The sequence below is a fragment of the Vanellus vanellus genome, assembly GCF_965231255.1.
Source record: "Vanellus vanellus genome assembly, chromosome: 2".
NCBI classification, from domain to species: domain Eukaryota; kingdom Metazoa; phylum Chordata; class Aves; order Charadriiformes; family Charadriidae; genus Vanellus; species Vanellus vanellus.
The window spans coordinates 11,622,670-11,641,590 of record NC_138906.1 but is presented as its reverse complement, the minus strand read 5'-3'; the positions used below and the strand labels follow the sequence as shown (position 1 = coordinate 11,641,590).

The 18,921-nt window shown below is 35.9% G+C and overlaps 1 protein-coding gene across 1 annotated transcript in view; it reads left to right on the top strand.

The window, feature by feature from the left end:
* NCAPG2 (non-SMC condensin II complex subunit G2) overlaps positions 1-18,921 on the top strand; it is a gene marked incomplete at both ends in the record, with an annotated part of 50,117 nt that overhangs the window by 18,577 nt on the left and 12,619 nt on the right. Inside the window, 11 exons of the mRNA XM_082479766.1 lie at positions 5,118-5,243; positions 6,157-6,336; positions 7,388-7,540; positions 11,125-11,347; positions 12,600-12,727; positions 13,208-13,381; positions 15,136-15,206; positions 15,480-15,633; positions 15,805-15,978; positions 16,470-16,586; positions 16,694-16,834. Of these exons, the coding sequence (XP_082335892.1) occupies positions 5,118-5,243; positions 6,157-6,336; positions 7,388-7,540; positions 11,125-11,347; positions 12,600-12,727; positions 13,208-13,381; positions 15,136-15,206; positions 15,480-15,633; positions 15,805-15,978; positions 16,470-16,586; positions 16,694-16,834 (1,641 nt within the window). The remainder of the gene's footprint in view (positions 1-5,117; positions 5,244-6,156; positions 6,337-7,387; positions 7,541-11,124; positions 11,348-12,599; positions 12,728-13,207; positions 13,382-15,135; positions 15,207-15,479; positions 15,634-15,804; positions 15,979-16,469; positions 16,587-16,693; positions 16,835-18,921) is intronic.

Genomic DNA, 18,921 nt, shown 5'->3' with positions numbered 1-18,921 from the left:
TTACATTAAGGGTTGGATCCCATCCCTTTAGAATTAATATAAACAAGGATCCCTCTGGATGAAACATGTTATGTTCTCAGTGCAAGAGAATAATAGCTACAAAGCATGGCTTGCTTTAATTTCTACATTTCTGTCTATAAAAAGAATAGGGTTTTTAATTGATTTTTGATAGCATAGCAAAATTCCTGACTAGTTTCTGAGAAATAATTTCACAGTGGTTAGTAAAACATGGGATTCCATTCTTAAGACAGTTAGTATCTGTAAAAGGAGGCTAGTAGTTTGCTTTCCAAAGCCCAGGATTAACTCAAATATAAGATTAGAGTACTTTGGAGGAATATTCTGTCATGCCTTATTAAATCTGCATAGATTTGTTTAGAGAAATGTAACAGAAAGGTTCAGACTGAGGAAAAAAGGTTAATTACTGATTTGCAGCAAGACAGTGGTAGAAATTCGTTATTCTGGAAGTGGTTCAAACCTTAAATTTAAATAATTTTTCACATCATTAACGGTTCCATTGCTAGAACAAATCTGAATTTTAGGAAGGTTTTTTGGGTGTCTTTTTGTTTGGTTCATTAGGGTTTTTTGTGTTTTTGTTTGTTTGTTTCATTTTTATCTTGACAGCTTCTACACATGTAGTTAAGCACTTTAAACTTAAATGTTAAGAGGCGTATCAAATAGGTCATGGAGAATTTCTTTTAGTACAGCAAAATAGTTTAACAGTTGTGAGCATAGATTTCAGAATGTTAAAGGGAAGATTCATAGAATCCTAGAATGATTTAGGTTGGAAGGGTTCTAAAATATCATCTAGTTCCAAGCTCCCTGCCATGGCCAGGGACACCTTCCACTAGACCAGGTTGCTCAAAGCCCCATCCAACCTGGTCTTGAACACTTCCAGGGATGGGGCATCCACAACTTCCCTGGGCAACCTGTGCCAGTGTCTCACCACCCTCATAGTGAAAAATTTCTTCCTGATATCTAAACCTGCCCTCTTCCAGTTTGAAGCCATTATCCCTCATTCTATCACTACACGCCCTTGTAGAAAGTTGCTATCCAGCTTTCCTGTAGGCCCCCTTCAGATAGCGGAAGGCCTCTATAAGGCCTCCCTGGAACTTTCTCTTCTCCAGGCTGAATAACCTTGACTGTCTCCTCCTGTCCTCATAGGAGAGGTGCGCTCAGCCCTCTTATCTTTGTGGCCCTCTTCTGGACCCGCTTTAACAGTTCCACATCATTCTTGTGCTGCGGACAGCAAAGCTGGACAGAGTACTCCAGGTGGGGTCTCACCAGAGCGCAGTAGAGGGGCAGAATCACTTCCCTCAACCTGCTGGCCGTGCTTCTTTTGATGCAGCTCAGATATGGTTGGCCTTCTAGGCTGGAAGCATGCATTGCTGGCTCACGTGGAGCTTCTCATCCACCAACACCCCCAAGTCATCCTCCTCAGGGCTGCGCTCAATCCATTCTCCACCAAGCCTGTATTTGTGCATGGGATTGCCGCAACCCAGGTGCAGGACCTTGCACTTGGCCTGGTTGAACTTCATGAGGTTGTCATGGGCCCACCTCTCCAGCCTGTCCAGGTCCCTCTGGATGGCATCCCCTCCCTCCAGTGTGTTGACTGCACCACGTGGCTTGGTATCATTGGCAAACTTGCTGAGGGTACATTCAATCCCACTGTCCATGTCACTGACAAACATGTTAAACAGCACCAGTCCAAGTGCTGACCCCTGAGGAATACCACTTGTCACTGGCTTCCGCTTGGACATTGAGCCAACTCTTTGAGTTGGCCATCCAGCCAGTTCTTTATCCACTGAGCAGTCGATCCATTGTATCCATGTCTCCAATTTCCAGACCAGGATGTCATGTGGGACAGTGTCAAATGCTTTGCATAAATCCAGGTAGATAACATCTGTTGCTTTTCCCATATCCACTAACACTGTAATGCCACCAAATTTGTGAGGCCTGATTTGCCCTTAGTGAAGCCATGTTGGCTGTCACTGATCACTTCCTTATTTTCCATGTGCCTTAGCAAAGTTTCCAGGAGGATTGTTAAAAAAATGAATGCAGCAATTGTATGAATCGTGTAATGATTTGGTGCAAGGAAAGATTCTGAATTCCAAACAATTCAGTACCGTGTTTGATTAGTGAAAGGAAATATGTCACTAAACATAAAATTTGGTGATTTTTGTATATGCCACTGTCTTGCTGTGTGACTTCTGTATAGTTAAATTTTATTTTTCATATAGTACTGCTGAATCATTTGGCATTTTTATGATAATGTTGCTGTCATTCAGAATCACTAGTACTTTAAGATACAGAACTAAGAAGGGAAGCTTATAATTGTCCTTACTGGTATGGATTCTGCTCCAAAGCTTGAAATGCCGGTTTAATTTTAAATAACCAGTTTGATGCTCCTCTCTTAGCCAGTGTACAAATCCCTAATTTAATATAATGAAGAACAAATCTTTTTCTATAACACTGGTTATAAGGCAGAAAGGGAACGCTTAAAGGACCTTTTTACCCCTCCTTCTTGCACATAGGAGAAATACTTTAGCTGTAAGAATAAAAAGGATTCCAGGATTGTTTGTTTTAAAACTACTTGATTTAATCTCTGAAATCTTTAAACTGAGAATGCTTATTTGTCATGCATAGTTCTCTGTTTCTTCTTAAATTGCTTTTTTTGCAAATACTTAGATCTCACAAGCTTCCTTTGTGGCTTTTACATACGCATATTTTATAAGCCTTTATGAACTTTAAGTTTTTATAATATAAGCCTTTATGTAACTTCCTCATCTTTTCATGTCTTTATTGTGAAAAGTAAGTCTCATGCAAACATAGCTGAGACAGTTGTGTAGTGATTGGTTATTAGTATAAGAAAATATATAAGTATAAAAATAGGGATATTTATTGTGAGATAAGTAGTGATTAAGCTATTTCTTACCAAGCTCAAAAAGTCAAGAACCACTCCTCCAGGAATTCAAGCTGTTAAAGGAAGTGATTCCTTTAGAGTAGTGTGTTTTGGTTGTTAGTTTTTTGGGTTTCTTATCTCACGCTTTTAAACTAACTTTTACTGGGGAAAACAGGTGTTTTCAATAATTGGAAGTGAATTTCAGGACCTGTAGCACCAGGTGAAGCTTAAAAGAAAGCTCTGAAAATTAACTGAACAAAAAATTTAAATATTGTTTAAAAAGTTTCTGGAAGTTCCTCAGAGTAGTACAAGTATAAAGGTAAAGAAACATTAGTCATTTAAATAACTGCAGGCTCCTCTGCATGGAAAAGTTGGTGTGGGATAAAATAGGATAAGAATTTAAAGTCCTAGGTTCTAACTCTGTGAAGACATTTACTCTATTATAAGCTTCAGTATGCAAATACATTTGGGATAAATTCCAATTAATTAAAGGCAGGAATTTAAAATGTGGGTACTCAGTTCAGAATTAAAGTGAGCTTAATGGAATTCAGTGTAATGCACTTAGTCTATGAAAATTAACTTTCTGGAATGGCCATGGTAGACAAGGTCTAGGTTATTGCACAAAAACATACTTGAATTAATTTTCACATTAAATATTAGTGTGGAAGAGCTATTTCACCCTGAATTTACATATTGGCTTGTTATGCGTTAATTCTTCAATACTGGCAAGCTCAAAGTTAAAGGATTTTGTACAGCATTATGGGATTGAATTAAGTATTACAATCTTTTCACTTTTAAACCGTTGGTATTATCCATGATAAATAAAGTAAAACTGAAGTCCCTAAATAAAGAATGTAAATATGGGCTTTATTTGCTTTCATTGTATTTCATTTAGAATTGCTATTAATTTTGTTGACTCAAAGAATTTGGAGTTTTTTGGTTCTACCCAGAGATTTGACCTACCACATGAGGATCAGTCCAGAAGGGAAACACAAAATAAATTGTAAACGAAGTAATTGCTGCTCATTTCCTTTGTGTTTTTTTTCTGGTTTTATTTGCTATTAGTTTATTTAGTTCTAAATACTACGTAGTTATCCTTGTTTTTCTTTTTCCTGCCTTTGATCTGCGTGTCTCTTGTGACAAGGGAAGAAGAAAATTGGGCAATTAGAATAGTCAGGTGGTTCCCTGAACTGTTTCTTATCTTGCTGTTAAAATTAAGCCTACTTTGCTATATATATATATATATACACATGCACGCATTTCTTTTAACTTGGACCAAAAATCTGAAAAAAATTCTTCCTTCCAGGAGAAGTGAGCAGAAGCTCTTATCATTGCATTGCTGTCTGATAAATAAAGTGTAGTCTGATGGTTAGATTACAGGTTTCTCCCTGAGATACCTTGGATCTCATCTTTTCTTCGTTTCATTGCCTGCTCTCTTTTTCTATCCTTAAAGAGTCACCAGAGCCAGTTATTTTTTACTGACTGAGTGTCTCAACATAGAATTGTTAATTTTTCTTCACATTTGGGGTTCTACAACCAGTGAAATATGTAGTGTAACACCCTGAAAACTATTAAAAATGGTCAAATGTCTGAGGGTTATGAGGCTTGCCTTGGATTTTTGATGAGCTGCCTGGAGCTCAGAACATGGTCCTATTATTTATGTGCATAGATGCAGAACTGAATATGTTTACGTTGGATACGTTACTCTCCAGGCTCGCTGGTACTTAGTTTCTAAATACTGTTTTCTTGAAGAAATAAGCTTAAGCTTTTCAATTAAATCACCTGTCTCTTGACAGGCAATTTAATTAATTAAATCTGCTTGAATTCAAGATTCTTGTATTCTGAAGAGGAGCTCAAAAGTGACCAAGAGAAAACCAATTGCTTTTAATTTATTCAGCATTACAGAGAGCAGAAGGGCTCTTACTGTGACTCTTCAGGATCATTGAAGTTGATATGCCTTGCAAGCTCATAGTACTAATAACTGAGGGTTTACTAAATGGGCAGAAATGTAAAGTAAAAAAAAAAATAAAGTCATATATTACTCTAAGTTCTTCCATACATTTAAAAGTTCATCTCTTCCATCTACTTAATTAAAAATACTAGCTTGCTAGAAGCATTTGGAGCACAGTATTTGACAGGATATGCCCTTTGATATTAACAAGTCTGTACTTACTGAAAAAATACTTTTTTTTTTTTTTTTTTTCCTTCATTGTAACAGGCCAGAAACTCAGAAGTTCGATCGAATGCAGCATTTTTGTTTGTTGACGCTTTTCCTGTTCGTGATCCCAGTTTTAAAGCTGAAGAGATGGACAATGAAATTCAGAAACAGTTTGAAGAGCTTTTTGTAAGTTTTAAGGAAACTGAAATGTTAAAAATGAAACTTTCATCAAAACTAACTCAAAAATAAGCTGTTGGTGCAATCAAAATTTATTAAATTTCAGGATAGTATTCATAGGGAAATACATGATGCAGAAAATACAAAAATAAACTAATATATTAAATTTCTGTAGTATGTTGACAACAAATGACATGAACTATTTTCAGCTCTGAAAAGGAAATATTTGGGATTGTTATTCATTAATCTGTGAATGAAAAATGCTTTTGAAAGACTAAGAACCTGACTGAATGGATCTTGATCCTTATTTAACGTAGTATTGGTGAAGAGAGCTTTACATTTAATATGTAAGCATCCAATGAAGTTTAGTACTGTATTACTAAATACTTTTGAAATGAAGTATAATGGAGATAACCTAGAAAACTCTTTACCACTGTAGGTGAGTGACAATGGGCATCGTATTTTCATTAAGAAAGTGTTTGGGAAATCCCGAGTACGGTCTTTAAAAATGTAAACATCAGATAATTGAATTGATTTCAAAGTTTTTGTATTGTTGCATAAGAACAGTGGCCAGTGTAACCTCAGATATAAATAGAAGTCTAAATATTCTTAATTAAGTCACAGATGCAGGACTTAAATGTGAACTTTTTTTTAAAAATATTTGAAAAGTCCAATTAAAAAAATTGCCCAATATTTGTCTTAATTTTGCTTCTAATTTAAATTTTCTAGTTTGCTTCATAATAAAATACCTTGAGGGAATGTTAATATTACATTTCTTTCATAGTATGATGATTTGCATAATGATTAAAAGGTAATGGAATGCTATTTGTTTATGATAGGTTAAATGTCAAACAGCAGTAGAGTCACAATAATGCATATACTCACATTATTATTATTATTATTATTATTATATTTGTTTTAGAGTCTCTTAGAAGATCCTCACCCAGTTGTCCGCTCTACAGGGATACTTGGAGTTACTCAGATAACATCCAAATACTGGGAGATGATTCCTCCAACAATTCTTGCCGATCTTTTAAAAAAACTAACTGGAGAGCTGGCATGTGATACATCATCTGCTGATGTTCGATGTTCTGTTTTTAAAGTAAATGTTTTTTTTTCTAAATTTAAAATCATGATTGTCATTTTTATATTTTAATCAATGCACAGGTTTCTATTGTAGGCCACTTAAGGAAATTACTTATTCAGAAAAATTACTTATGCAATTAAGTTCTTAATACATGCACATGTTTTATAAAAGCCACACATTTGGGATGAATAAATACCTTCTAAAATAGTTACTGTTTGGCTTTGATTCTCAACGACTTTGCATTTCTAGTCTTATGTACGTTGTTTGGACCTGATAATTAAATTATTTTAGCTGTTAGAAGTTATGCTTAGACTTGAAAATGTATGCAGGCAGGTTCCAGGATGTTTCTATGTCAATGGTTTTAACCCATCTCTAGACATGTACAATGATGTTCTGATTTTGTAGCCCACTGGGTGTTTCTGAGATTTGGGTGAATACAACTACATACTGTTTCTCTGGGAATGGTGGCCTCTCATTAATTGTTCAGTATGTTAGGATTAGTTCTTCCACATCTTTCTGGCATCTGGAACTAATAGCTTGGACAGAAAAATGAACTCCCTAAGTAATATTTTCACTTAAAATTTTTGTGTATGTGTCAATTCAGCCTTAATTTGGAGCTATCTCATTTAATCCTCACTTGCTCCACTACAACTGCATGGGGGTCTATACTGGATAAGCAGAAAGTGCTGATGTAAAAATAATTTGGCAAAAAAAAAATGTATTTTTCATCTGAAATCAGCGGACTTCATGGAGCTGGTATTGCTACTGCAAAAAATACTTGACGCTGTGTCCTCAGGTAGAAGGCAAGACCGTGGCATCAGTGTAGATCTGAAGCTGCTTCGTCTGAAATGAGTTCACCGAACACAGTTCACTGGAAATATGAAATTAACCATAGCAATTTTTACTAAAGAATATTACAGGAAAAATATGCACGCACTGTGTCTGTCCCTGCTTAATATAACCTTAGAAGTGTCATGGTCCAGTTCAACAATTTTTAGCTACATCTTTTTGCAAATCTACTTTTTATTTTCTTTCATTTATTTAGCATAATCTTTTTTTCTTGCAGTGCCTACCAATAATTTTGGACAACAAACTAAGTCACCCATTACTGGAACAGCTTCTTCCCGTAGTCAAACACAGTCTTCATGACAATTCTGAGAAAGTGCGAGTGGCTTTTGTTGATATGCTGCTGAAAATTAAGGCTACCAAGGCTGCTAAGGTAGGATAACTGACACTTGATAAACAGCAAGAAGGAGATAAAATCAAGGCATTTATTAAAAAAACAAACAAACAAACAAACCAAAAGGTAGCTTTTGAGCCTACTGCGGTATTCCTAAAGGAAAAAAGTATGTTCTTAATGTAGTAATACTCTTAACTTCCATTTTAATTCTCTTCATATATTTAAGCATATGACTGAGTTTATTTTTAAGACTTGTGAATTCTCTTGCTGTTAGTCATTTCTGTTCATTTCAAAGGTTTTAAGCCAAATGTAGGTAGTAGTATAGAAGTACTTCTTTCCAGTAATTTTGTGAATTCTAATGAAATCATGGTGTCCATAAAAAAAAAATGTTTAAAAATAAATAAATTGTGACTATTCCTGGTGCGCTTTCAGCATTTCCATAGCCGCTCTTCACAGAAAAATTCAGTGTATGAGATAGTACTCTGTCTGGATATTACTATAGCAGATATTTTATAGACATGCTAGAAAGTTTGCTTTTTAGTTGAGCCAAGTACGCTCTTCTCCTTTTCCTCTTCCCCCGATTTTTGACTAGTTGGGGATGATTAGTAGGTCCCGTGGCCCCACTGTGCTTGCCTGCTTTCTTTTTATTTTAAGTGGCTGCTGGCATCACAAGCGCTCCGCAGACCACCTTCTCGGCGTCGTTCTGTCTTCCCTGCCCTCTGGTGGCCATGCCCGGGCAGAGCTGGCGGTACCGCTGGCTACCTCACGTCTGGGATCTCTCACCTTCTAAATGCTGAACGCCTTTACCGAATTGCTTTTTTAGTTCTATTTATCTATTTTTATAATTTCTATTTGTCTTTTGTGGGCATGTCCTTCGGGATTTTGGTATCTTTTTATAGTGATTTTGAACTAACTTTGTGTTCTGCTGTGGACTCTTATTTAGGGTGATACTGTCCAGCCTTCGGCATTATAGCATCTTTGAGCTCTTTCTCCACACTTTGCTGTCAGTGGTTTCCTAATTTCCATTTTATATTTTATTTTAATCATTGTTTTGTCTCTTGCTAAGCTTCATTATTAGGAGAGGCTTATCTTGTTGCTAGGCACGTACAGTATATGAATTCAGAGGTATGTATTTCTGTTGTTCAGGACAGAATTAAATAAATGCTTGGTTTGTCAGATTTTTCAGGCTTCAGTGCTCAAGGAACACATCTGTCCCTAACATGAGAATTACCTGCTTGCCAAATGTGGGCATTCCAGCTTTGATGACAGGACCTCAAAGACATTATATTGAGATTAGACCACCTCTACCTTCCAAATTCCCCCAAATATGCTCAGAAGACAAGATAAGTGGGAGGTGATTTCGGAATTGAGGGTTTTTGGCTTCTTGCACACGGGTTCAGGCTAAGGATTACAATAATGCAACAGCGAGTTGGGTACTTCCATAATACATACCTCAATACACTGATTAGGCAAGTCCACAGAAAATGTGAAACAGAGATAAACCCTGCAAGTACAAGGTATTATCATTCAGACTGTCAGCACAAAAAGTTTCCAGCAGGATCCTAGTAATGTTTGTAAATAGATTACCAGTGTGCAGCTGTACCTTTACTTAGGCAATTGGTTCTGGTTGTTAAGATTATTGGAGATAACTGGAGGAGGCAATTCAGAGTTATAAATAAGTGGTAGTACTCTAAAACATAGCTTTTTTTTTTTTTTTTTTTTTTTTCCTGAAGTTTCTGCTTCAGTACTAAAACTGGGCTTTACCAGGTGAATCTGAGGTGGAATGGCAGAAGGATCTCTGTGACACTGTACCTCACACGGACGGTGCCTCTGTGTTAGGAGATGTATCACTTGGTTCACAGAATCAGCAGAAACAACAGATCACAGAACTGTTGCTTTGAAGCATTGGACTCTGAAATCTTAATCGTGATTTCTATCACATTCTTGTTATTAATTATTATTTTTAAAATATTCAACAAGCGTATTCCCCTAATCTGATTACGTGTCACTTTTCTAATCTTCTTCTGTATTTTTTAATATTAATTTCTATAATACTCTGTAGCCTCACAGGCATTCATCACTTCTTGTCCTGAGCTTTAACTCTTCATAAGATATTATATAGAAATATGATTTAAAGAACTGGCACCTACAATCATGATTTCATCCATTAATATCAGTTATCTGTATAGTAAAATGCAAACAAGCTTTTTTAACTTGTATTCAACATCAGCAATGCTTTAAGGTTGTTGTTTTTTTTTTTTTAATGTTGTTACTCTGTGTACAGTCGTTTAAAAACTAATTATTCATGTGGGTCCTAAATGTCTAAAAAATTCTTGTTTGAAAGTTATTTGTCATTTAATATGAAAGTTCAAGCAAACAATCTTTATGGCTTTTTTGAATTATTCTGAATTTGCTGCTATTAAAGACAGAGGAAGAAGATAATTCTCAACTTCAGGGATTTTTTTTTTTAGGTATTAGTTTGTTCTTTAGTCATAACGGGTATCTTCCATCAAGTCTGTGCTTTATTTACTTTATGTAGTAAAAGATTCAGATTTTCTAAAAAAAGGATCAGGTTTACATAAAAAAAAAAATCCCAGTAAGTGTTAGATGTTTTGTCAGTAACTTCTTATTTATTTAAAAACTGTAATATGTGTCTCTGCTAAGTTCTGGGGCTACTTTAATGCTTACTCCAAGGACCTTTCTTTTCTGATAATTCTAGTAGGGATGCCCATAGTTTGAAACCACAGGGGAATTAGCTGCTGCAAATATTTCTACTCAAGAATGAAATAATATTTTTCAGTGCCACAAAACCCTATTTTCGGGGTGTTTTTTTTTTTTTTTTTTATCTGAAAGTGCACAGCATAATTATTTCAAGATTTTCTCACAAAAAATTACAAATGTGAGTAGTATTACTGCTGGCATAACAAGCCATTTATTCTTTCTGAATTTCATAGCCTTCCATTACTGTGTTAGAAATAAGCTAGAGCTCTGTTTACAATGGGAGGCACTCACAGTTTGGGGTGGTTTTGAAAAAGGTCCTCTTCTATACAGGTGTATAGATAGTCTGGTCCTACTTGGTCCTATGATCACGGAATCACGGAGTTTCAGAGTTGGAAGGGACCTCTAGAGATCATCTAGTCCAACTCCCCTGCCAGAGCAGGATTGCCCAGAGCACATTACTCAGGACTGCATCCAGGCGGGTCTTGAAAGTCTCCAGAGAAGGGGACTCCACCACCTCCCCGGGCAGCCTGTGCCAGTGCTCTGTCACCCTCACCGTAAAGAAGTGTTTCCGTGTATTTGAACGGATCTTCCTATGTTCTAACTTGTGCCCATTGCCCCTCGTCCTGTCACTGGGAACCATTGAAAAGAGCCTGGCTCCATCCTCCTTCAACCCACCCTTTAGAGACACCAGGATATTTGGAGGTGCATTAGAACAGTAAAGCAGCACTGTTGCAGCGATGTGTGACCTCAAGTAAATGCTGGTATTTTGGTAAAACTAAAAATGCTTATGCTTTTCTGGTAAATGCTATTTATATTTGTTGAGACTTTTGATATAGACAACACTTGATATGGTGATTGGGTTTTCATTTTAAACTCCTTTAATATATATATTTTTTTTAAAGTTCTGGAAAATCTGTCCCATGGAACATCTTCTGGCTCGTCTTGAAGTTGATTCACGACCTGTGTCACGACGCATAGTGAATCTCTTATTCAACTCTTTCTTTCCCATTAACCAACCTGAGGACGTGTGGTGTGAGCGCTGCGTTACTCTAATCCAGATGAATGCAGCAGCAGCTAGAAAGTTCTACCAATATGCTTATGAATATACTGCCCCTACCAATATAGGTAAAGTACAAAACCTTATGAGTCTTTGGAAATACTAATACCAGACCATGTAATTGCTTTTTAATTGTTTTCTCTAACAGTGGTATGTTGTTGCCAGATCTTTTGGTTTTGGTATAATATTGGTTTGTAGTTTTTGAAATTCTTGACACCGCAATGAACCCTGGTGACAACAGCCATAACCTTTTTCAACAGTGAAGAGACTAAAGCTTTTTGTTTCCTCTCTTAGGTGCTGTACTGTATGTACTCTCTAGCAGGTGGTGTTATCTGGTCTTTCTTTTCCCTTTCTCCTCACATGGACCTTAAAACTAAGTTGATCTAATATCTCAGTCAATATTTATTTATCATGCAGAAATAGTGAAATAAAATACCCTGGTGTCTCAAGTGATTTGAGATCTATATGTGGAAGATTCTACAGAAGGCAAAAAATACTTATGTCCGATAATCTGATTATCTGAGATTTGTGGATCAGTAGTATTTTCAAGTTGCTCAGACAAAATCTAAAAAGCTCTCCTCATTAAAAACTTCAGAATCTTTCAGTGAAAAGGATATGTACTGCACAGAGTATAGCTGTTCTTACAAAAGTGTTATTGAACCAAGTAAAATAGGGGAAATTTTGTTTCAGAGGAGTTCTGATGCTATGAAAACAAAGTAGTCAGCTTGGAGTGACGTGAGTAAAACGCCCAAGCCATTGCCCCTTGACTGATCATATTACCTTGGTAAGGTAGTTTTGAAATAATATGTGCTGGTATATTTTAGCTAGTCATACTTTCATCACAGTGGACATCACCCTTTCACTTTTATCCAGAGATGAGCTTCTCATTAAGGAGTGCAATTGTTAAGCTACTACATCTTTTACAAATAATTGGAATTGGCCTTGGAGGAAAAGTATTATTGAACATAGGCCATTAAATTAATAGCTATGCCAGGTGAATGTAGGAGCTGTGGCAGCTTACTCTGATCCCGATTTGGTAAGGTGGTAGTTAGGGTTCTTTTGATTGGAGTTTTAACAATAAAATTACAGAACCTGGTGATAATGTTGCCATTTCTTCTTTGTACTTGAGGAAATAAAGCATTTTCACATTTTTTTCCATTTCCATTTACCAGGAAATTTGGTATCTTTTTTCCTAGTTATTTCTGGTACTGTTGCCTACTTTCCATACTGGCTTTCCAGCATTACACTTAGAAGCTTTTACTAGCAACATTCTTAACAAATAGTAAATGTCTAATTTATTCTTACTATATTTAAATGTAGCTAAATTGATGCTTACTATTCGGCGTTGCTTGAATGCCTGCATCCAGAAAGCAATGAAAGAGAGTCTTCGTGACAGTGGTGGTGACGATGATGATGATGATAATGAAAGTGAAAAGGAGAATACAAGTGTAAGAAAGTCCTCTTTATGATATGTTCTGGTAACTTTTTTTCTGTGGTGCTTAATTTGAGACATAGGCAGTTAACGATATGACAGAAATATGAAGGAAAGCACTTGGGCATCTGTGGAATTAGAAGGGGAGAACTGCCGTTATGGTGTTTTCATGCGCTGCAATAGCAGAAATTTGGTGAAGTAGCTAGAATAAAACAGAAGGAATATGAAGCATATTTTAAATTAATACTTCCCTAATTCAAGTACTAATTATAAATTGGCTTGATTCTGCAATTAAATACTTCAAAAAATGAATCTCGCAGGATCACTCAAGTAATATAGAGAGACTAAGAATGAACTGTGGGGTTTGTGTTCTACAACAAACTCAATGCCTTTGTGAAATGAATAGAACGATTTTCAGGTTTTTTTTTTTAAACTTTATTCTCAAATATAAATCTAAGTTATAATAGGTAATATCATCCAAGTGTTTGTATTTCAGGTGTTGAATAATGTGTTGTCAATAAATGACGTGGCCAGCATGGCAAGTTTATTGGAGATTACTGTAATTCTCTGGAGAAGTATTCGCAAAGCTCTAGATCACAATGAAGAGGCCAAAGATTATGCTATCAGAAAATTTGCTTCTGTACTTCCTGAATATTTTAAAGTATTTAAGGTAAAGAAAAACTAGATTTTCCTGTAAGTGCTTAGCATTTTCTTCAGATGCTTTCATGTGTTCTGTCCTTTATGTATTTTCATGGCATTAGGTATTCTTTCTCTTTGTTGCTATAAGTCATAAACAATAGCAAGTTTCTTGGAATTCTACAAACGGGTAGAAGCTATTCTTCAATTGCAATATCTGACTGATGAACCATTATCTAAATAGTCAACACAGAAATACTTGTGAAATAAATTGGTGTCCTTGTAATGTTTTTATAGGATTCCATTCTTTTGAATGTTTTTGTAACTCTTGGAAATCAGTAACTGAAAATATGCCATTGAAGAATAAATGCTCAGTGTAGATAAGAGTCCACATGTTTTTCCACCTGTTCCTCCCAAACCCTTCCACCGCCACCACTTCTTACCATGATGCAGCTGCTAGAACAGACAGCTGAAGCAGCTGAGGCTCCTTTTGCACTTTCTTAGGTCTGATTTCTGCTAACTTGATTCTACTCTTTTGATGCTCTTATTTATTGTTTGAGTTTGATAGAACAATTAATTAAAATCAGTCATTTTCATATTTTCAGCCTCTTTGATCTTTTTAGTTTTCCTACTGCTATTCTTCAGGATGCTGACTTTTGATAGCGGCTAATAGTATCTGCTGTACCCTGTAGTGCATTTAGAAGGATTATCTACTGGACGTCGTCTTTTTTGTTTATGGCTTTTATGCTGAAGTATACTGAGTTATGCTGGCTGTTATACTTAACAACATTCAAGTTTGCTTTAGATAATCAGGAAGTAGAAAGGAATTCATTCCTACATAATATTCTGCAGCACAGATATACCAAATGCTCTCTCTACTCTGAAAGCATTTGGAAGTTGTCAAAGACATTCCGAATCTTTTTTGGTAGAGGATGTACCATCCCTCCTGAAAGGTTTCAGTGAGCAGACAAGATAACCAGCTTTAGCAAGCAACCTCTTTGACTTTGATATTCTTACAGTGAGTAAGCAGCTTGGATCTAAAAAGACCTGTCATCAGAGGCTTAGTTTCTAAAAGACTACAGATTGAAGCAGTATGTCTCTTTCCTGAAAAGCTACAAATATGTTTTTAAATGTACTTTTAAAACTCATCTTAAGGTTTTAGTTTTTCAAATGTCTAAGTAGGTAATAATTGCATTTGATTGTATTCATGAAGCTTGGACATACAGAATACTATTTTTGAAGGGTCTTTCACATAGATTGTTTTCTATATAATCTAAGTGAGACTGTCATGGTCTGGACCTCGTGTGTTGTAACAACTTGTAATGCATTTTACATTACTGTTGTTATATAAGCACCCTTTCCTTTAGAGTCTTTTTCATAAATTTCTGATGGGAATGAATATTCATTTAAGGCACTAGTTACTTAAAAGGAGTTAGATGGTGTTGTGATTGTGCAATTAAATATTAGCCTCTACTAGAAAAAATGTAAGCTGGAGCTGTTATTTCTTTTGCAATGGTTATTAAGCTAATGGAGCCATAATTATTCATGGTAGTTGTTCTGACAGTTTGTCAGAAAGCTGAATGATAAGTTAATTGATAATTGACCTCTGAGAATAGGAATCAGAAGTTTCAGATTGTAAGCCACATGTTGTTATGAGCTTCTTTCAGTTCCACTTCTAGTGAAAAAGGGAAATCCTTAATTGAGATAACTTAATCATACTTTTTCAGCACTCTTTGTTTTGTGTGCATCTGTACATGTACATCATATGGTGTACTTTTTTTACCCTAGGATGAGCGTTGTGTGACTCCATTGGTTATTCTGGCATCCTTTATGCCCCCTGCTGCTATTCCTACATTCAGGTACTATTTTTAAATCCGAAATATAAATCACAAGAAACCTCTTGTTGACCGTATTTGTTGATTTTTCACAACTTGACATATTAAATGCCCATTTGGATGAATTTATCCACTAAACAAATTCAGTAAGCTAGTAAAATTTGTGAGGTGCAAATATGCCTTTGAGCCATTGGTGAATCTTTTTTGGTATTATACTACTTGATTTTCTTTGAATTATTTCTGCACTAATGGATATAAAGCTAATGCATCTCTTTTTTTTGTTTGTTTTCTCTTAAGCTGTGGTGTGATCTCCAGACTCAGAAATATTGACAATGGAGCTGACCAAAGCAAATATTCAAGCCTGATAGACTGCATGTGTCACTGGGGTCAAGTGGGACACGTTATGGAATTAATCTGTGATTGGTTGTCTGACACGCTAACCCGAAGAAAGGTATGCATATGCATGTGTCAAAGAATTAAGGAATTGCTAGATTACATAAAGGCGCCATGCTTTTTTTTTTTTTTTTTAATAGAAGCCTCTTTAAGGCCATATTATTCTGCTTTGAAATTAGTTGTAACAATACTGAGTGTTGTACTGTTTTTATGCTTTCTTCTTGTTTAGAGCATTAAAACAACTGAACGACGAGTACGTATCAATGTAACACATGAATCGAAGCCAGAATTAGCAATTGATTACATTGAATATTTATTGACTCATCCTGTTAATCGTGGTTGCCTGCTCTCTGTTCCTAAAAAGAAACTGAAGAAGCTGTTGAAAGTTCTCAGTGCTGCAAAGGTAGTACTCTCCTTACCATAAACAGTGCTTATAAAAGAGTGCTTAGCATCATATGTTGCCTAAGTCAAATTAAAGGCCTGCAAGAATAAATAAATAAGATTCAGATTCTTCCCCTCTATAAAAAGGTTTTCCTTTTGATTTGTACTTCAAACAAATTTTCTAAACTAGAAATATATTCGTTCAGAATTGTTTGTACATGGCATATTTTAACCAGCTTGTCATTTTTGTGTCTCAAAATTTTTGTGATCTAGTGTGGGGCATTTTTAAGGGACCTGACTTTTGGAATGTAGATGTAAGGAATAGTCTGAAAATCAGTTATGGCATTGCAAAATGAGGTTAATTGAAAGTATGCCTGTTGGTTATATGGGATTTGGGAGGGTGTGTGTCAGTTTATTTTTGTTATTTTTTTAAATTTTTCTTTAGAGCTATTGAGAAAAGACACATTTGAAAAGATTTTCTGGAAAATATGAATGTAAACATTGATATTTCAGGAGGTTCTTGGCTCAATTCTGAAAGCAAGTGATTCAGATTGTGGTAGCTGCAATCAAGCAATTGGCCTAAGAGCCTTCAGCCTCTTTTGCAGGTTCAGTATTCATCTTCAGAACAAGGTATGGTTATACCTTTTCAGTATAAGATGGAATTACAGCTGACAGCATAAGGAAATTGCAGAAGAATTAGAAAGACAGTTGGTAAACTTCTAAATTTTTTTTCCCAGTTTTCTGAAGACGACGACTGCCTCTCTCTTTTGAAGGAGACGGGTGCTTGGATAGAAAGTCAAGTTGTACCTTTTATACTAGCAAGTGATCAAGAGGATGGCATTCCAAACCACAGTAATGTTTCTGAATTAATTATCCAGGTTAGAGGTCTCTTGTAATGTATATCCAACTGCTGCCAATCTGAAAAGCCATATATGTAGCAATTGTATACTGACAAACATAGTGCACTGGAGTTTTTGGAGCCCAGCAAGTGAATGAGCTAATGAAATATATTCCTGATTGTTCTGAGGTTACAGTTTTGTGCTTTTGCTATTCCTTTGATTGCTTAAAATTACACATTTTTAAAAAATTGATTTGAGTTTTATATAACCTTTATATTTTATAAATATAGAAATATATAAATATAATTGTGCATACTCTAGCAATTACATCAAGTAGTTGGAGTCAACAATACCTTGTTCTTACCTAAACTTTTTTCACCTACCGGTGCAGAATATATATTCCATCCTCACATCAACAGATATGATGAGAATATGTTTCTTGTTTCACACTTGTGAAAATGCCCACACAAGAAATTCCTAGCACAGCAGGTGATGTAACCTGGGTCTCCCAAATTTTAGGTTTCTAACAAGTAATTCTTGTCCTCAATCTCTCATCCCCCATATTAAGTAAAGGTAATGTTTATACTGTTTTATTAAAAGTGCATTAACGTAAAGTTAAGATTGTCACTGTCTCAGTTCTGAAAAGGAGAAAAAAATCAGTTGCTGAAAACAAAGGGTATATATATATATACTAGCACTTAATAGCCTGTTCTTCTGGAGCGTAGAAGGTCCTGGAAATGACACAGAATGGCTGCAGCTGCATACATTGTGTTGAATAGCACAATAGATGACTTAAAGGACCAGGAAGGTGGTGTGATTATGAGAGAGGATTTAGATCTAATCATGTTTGCTTGCTTGCTTCCTTCCTTTCCTTCCTGCTTTCCCAAAAGAAATAGGTAAAATCATACCCTGAGGAATTCGGTATGCTTCATTCTAGCGCTAAGTCCCGTAGAACGTATCTTTGGAAGTCAGCATAGAGGCTGGGTACGAGTTACCTGGGAATTTAATGAGGAGGTCTGTCTTGAACTAAATCTCTGTAGGCCAAATCACTTTTTGAAAAGTATAGAGAGATAGTAAACTCAAAGAAGTGTAATAGTTGTTCCTAGTACACTTTTCTTATGTGTTTTATATGCTATTGTGTCTTCTCTCTGAATGAAAAAATTAGTGTGGATATCATAGCTCTTTTATGGCTATTTTTCAAAAATTTGGAGGCACAAAACACAACCTTATAGAAAGTCATGATGCAAAACAGGGAATTTTTACCAGCATTACCAGAATGTTTATGATCAATTTCCTAGGTTTGAATACAAAATGAAAATGCAACTTTATTGATAAGGAATAAGACAGGCAGTTGTCACCTTTAAACCCATCTGACATATTACTTGATGAGCCAATAATGAAACACAATGGTCTTTACTAGTAGATCTTAAAGTCCATTTGCATCGTTATTTCCAGAGAAGAAACTGAGGTGTAGAGACTGATGTGACTTGTCTGGAAGTCAAGAAGAGAATCCAGGTCTCTTGCATCTCCTGTAATAAGCCACGTGCTTGTTAAGCAGCTCCTATTTGCTTCTCACCTTGTATACTGTTTTTTATTGGAATGAGGTATTGATTGTGCTTTTTGCTTGTTTGGAGCGTATATTTGGTAGCAATGCTGGCATTGAAAGCAGACCTAGTTTGTCTCAAAATATCCATATAAGATACAATAATTACAGTTGCTTCTTTAATACTGTTGTATATGAGAGGGGACTGGGGTGTCTCTTTTTCCACTTACATCACTTTCCCCACAGCATATCCCATTCTTTCCAATTTCACCCTTCCTTCTCTGCTGGGTCTGTTACTCAGTTTTGCAGTTGCTGTTACAGGCAGGGATTCACTGGGGGTGTTCTTTCCAGGTCACTGATTTGTTGGGTGGGGCTGATAGGCCCTTTGACACAAACGCAAGTGTCATCACTGACAGTGTCCCTTATCTTCATTTGCTCTTCACAGAAAATATTTGATTATATAATGTGGGCGTTTTATAGCTTGTTTTGAATTGTTTTCTGTTACATTCTCATGACATATTACTTAATGCAAGGTGAATTTTAGCATTGAGCTATGGGTACTTTTAGGTTTTGGTCAGGGGTA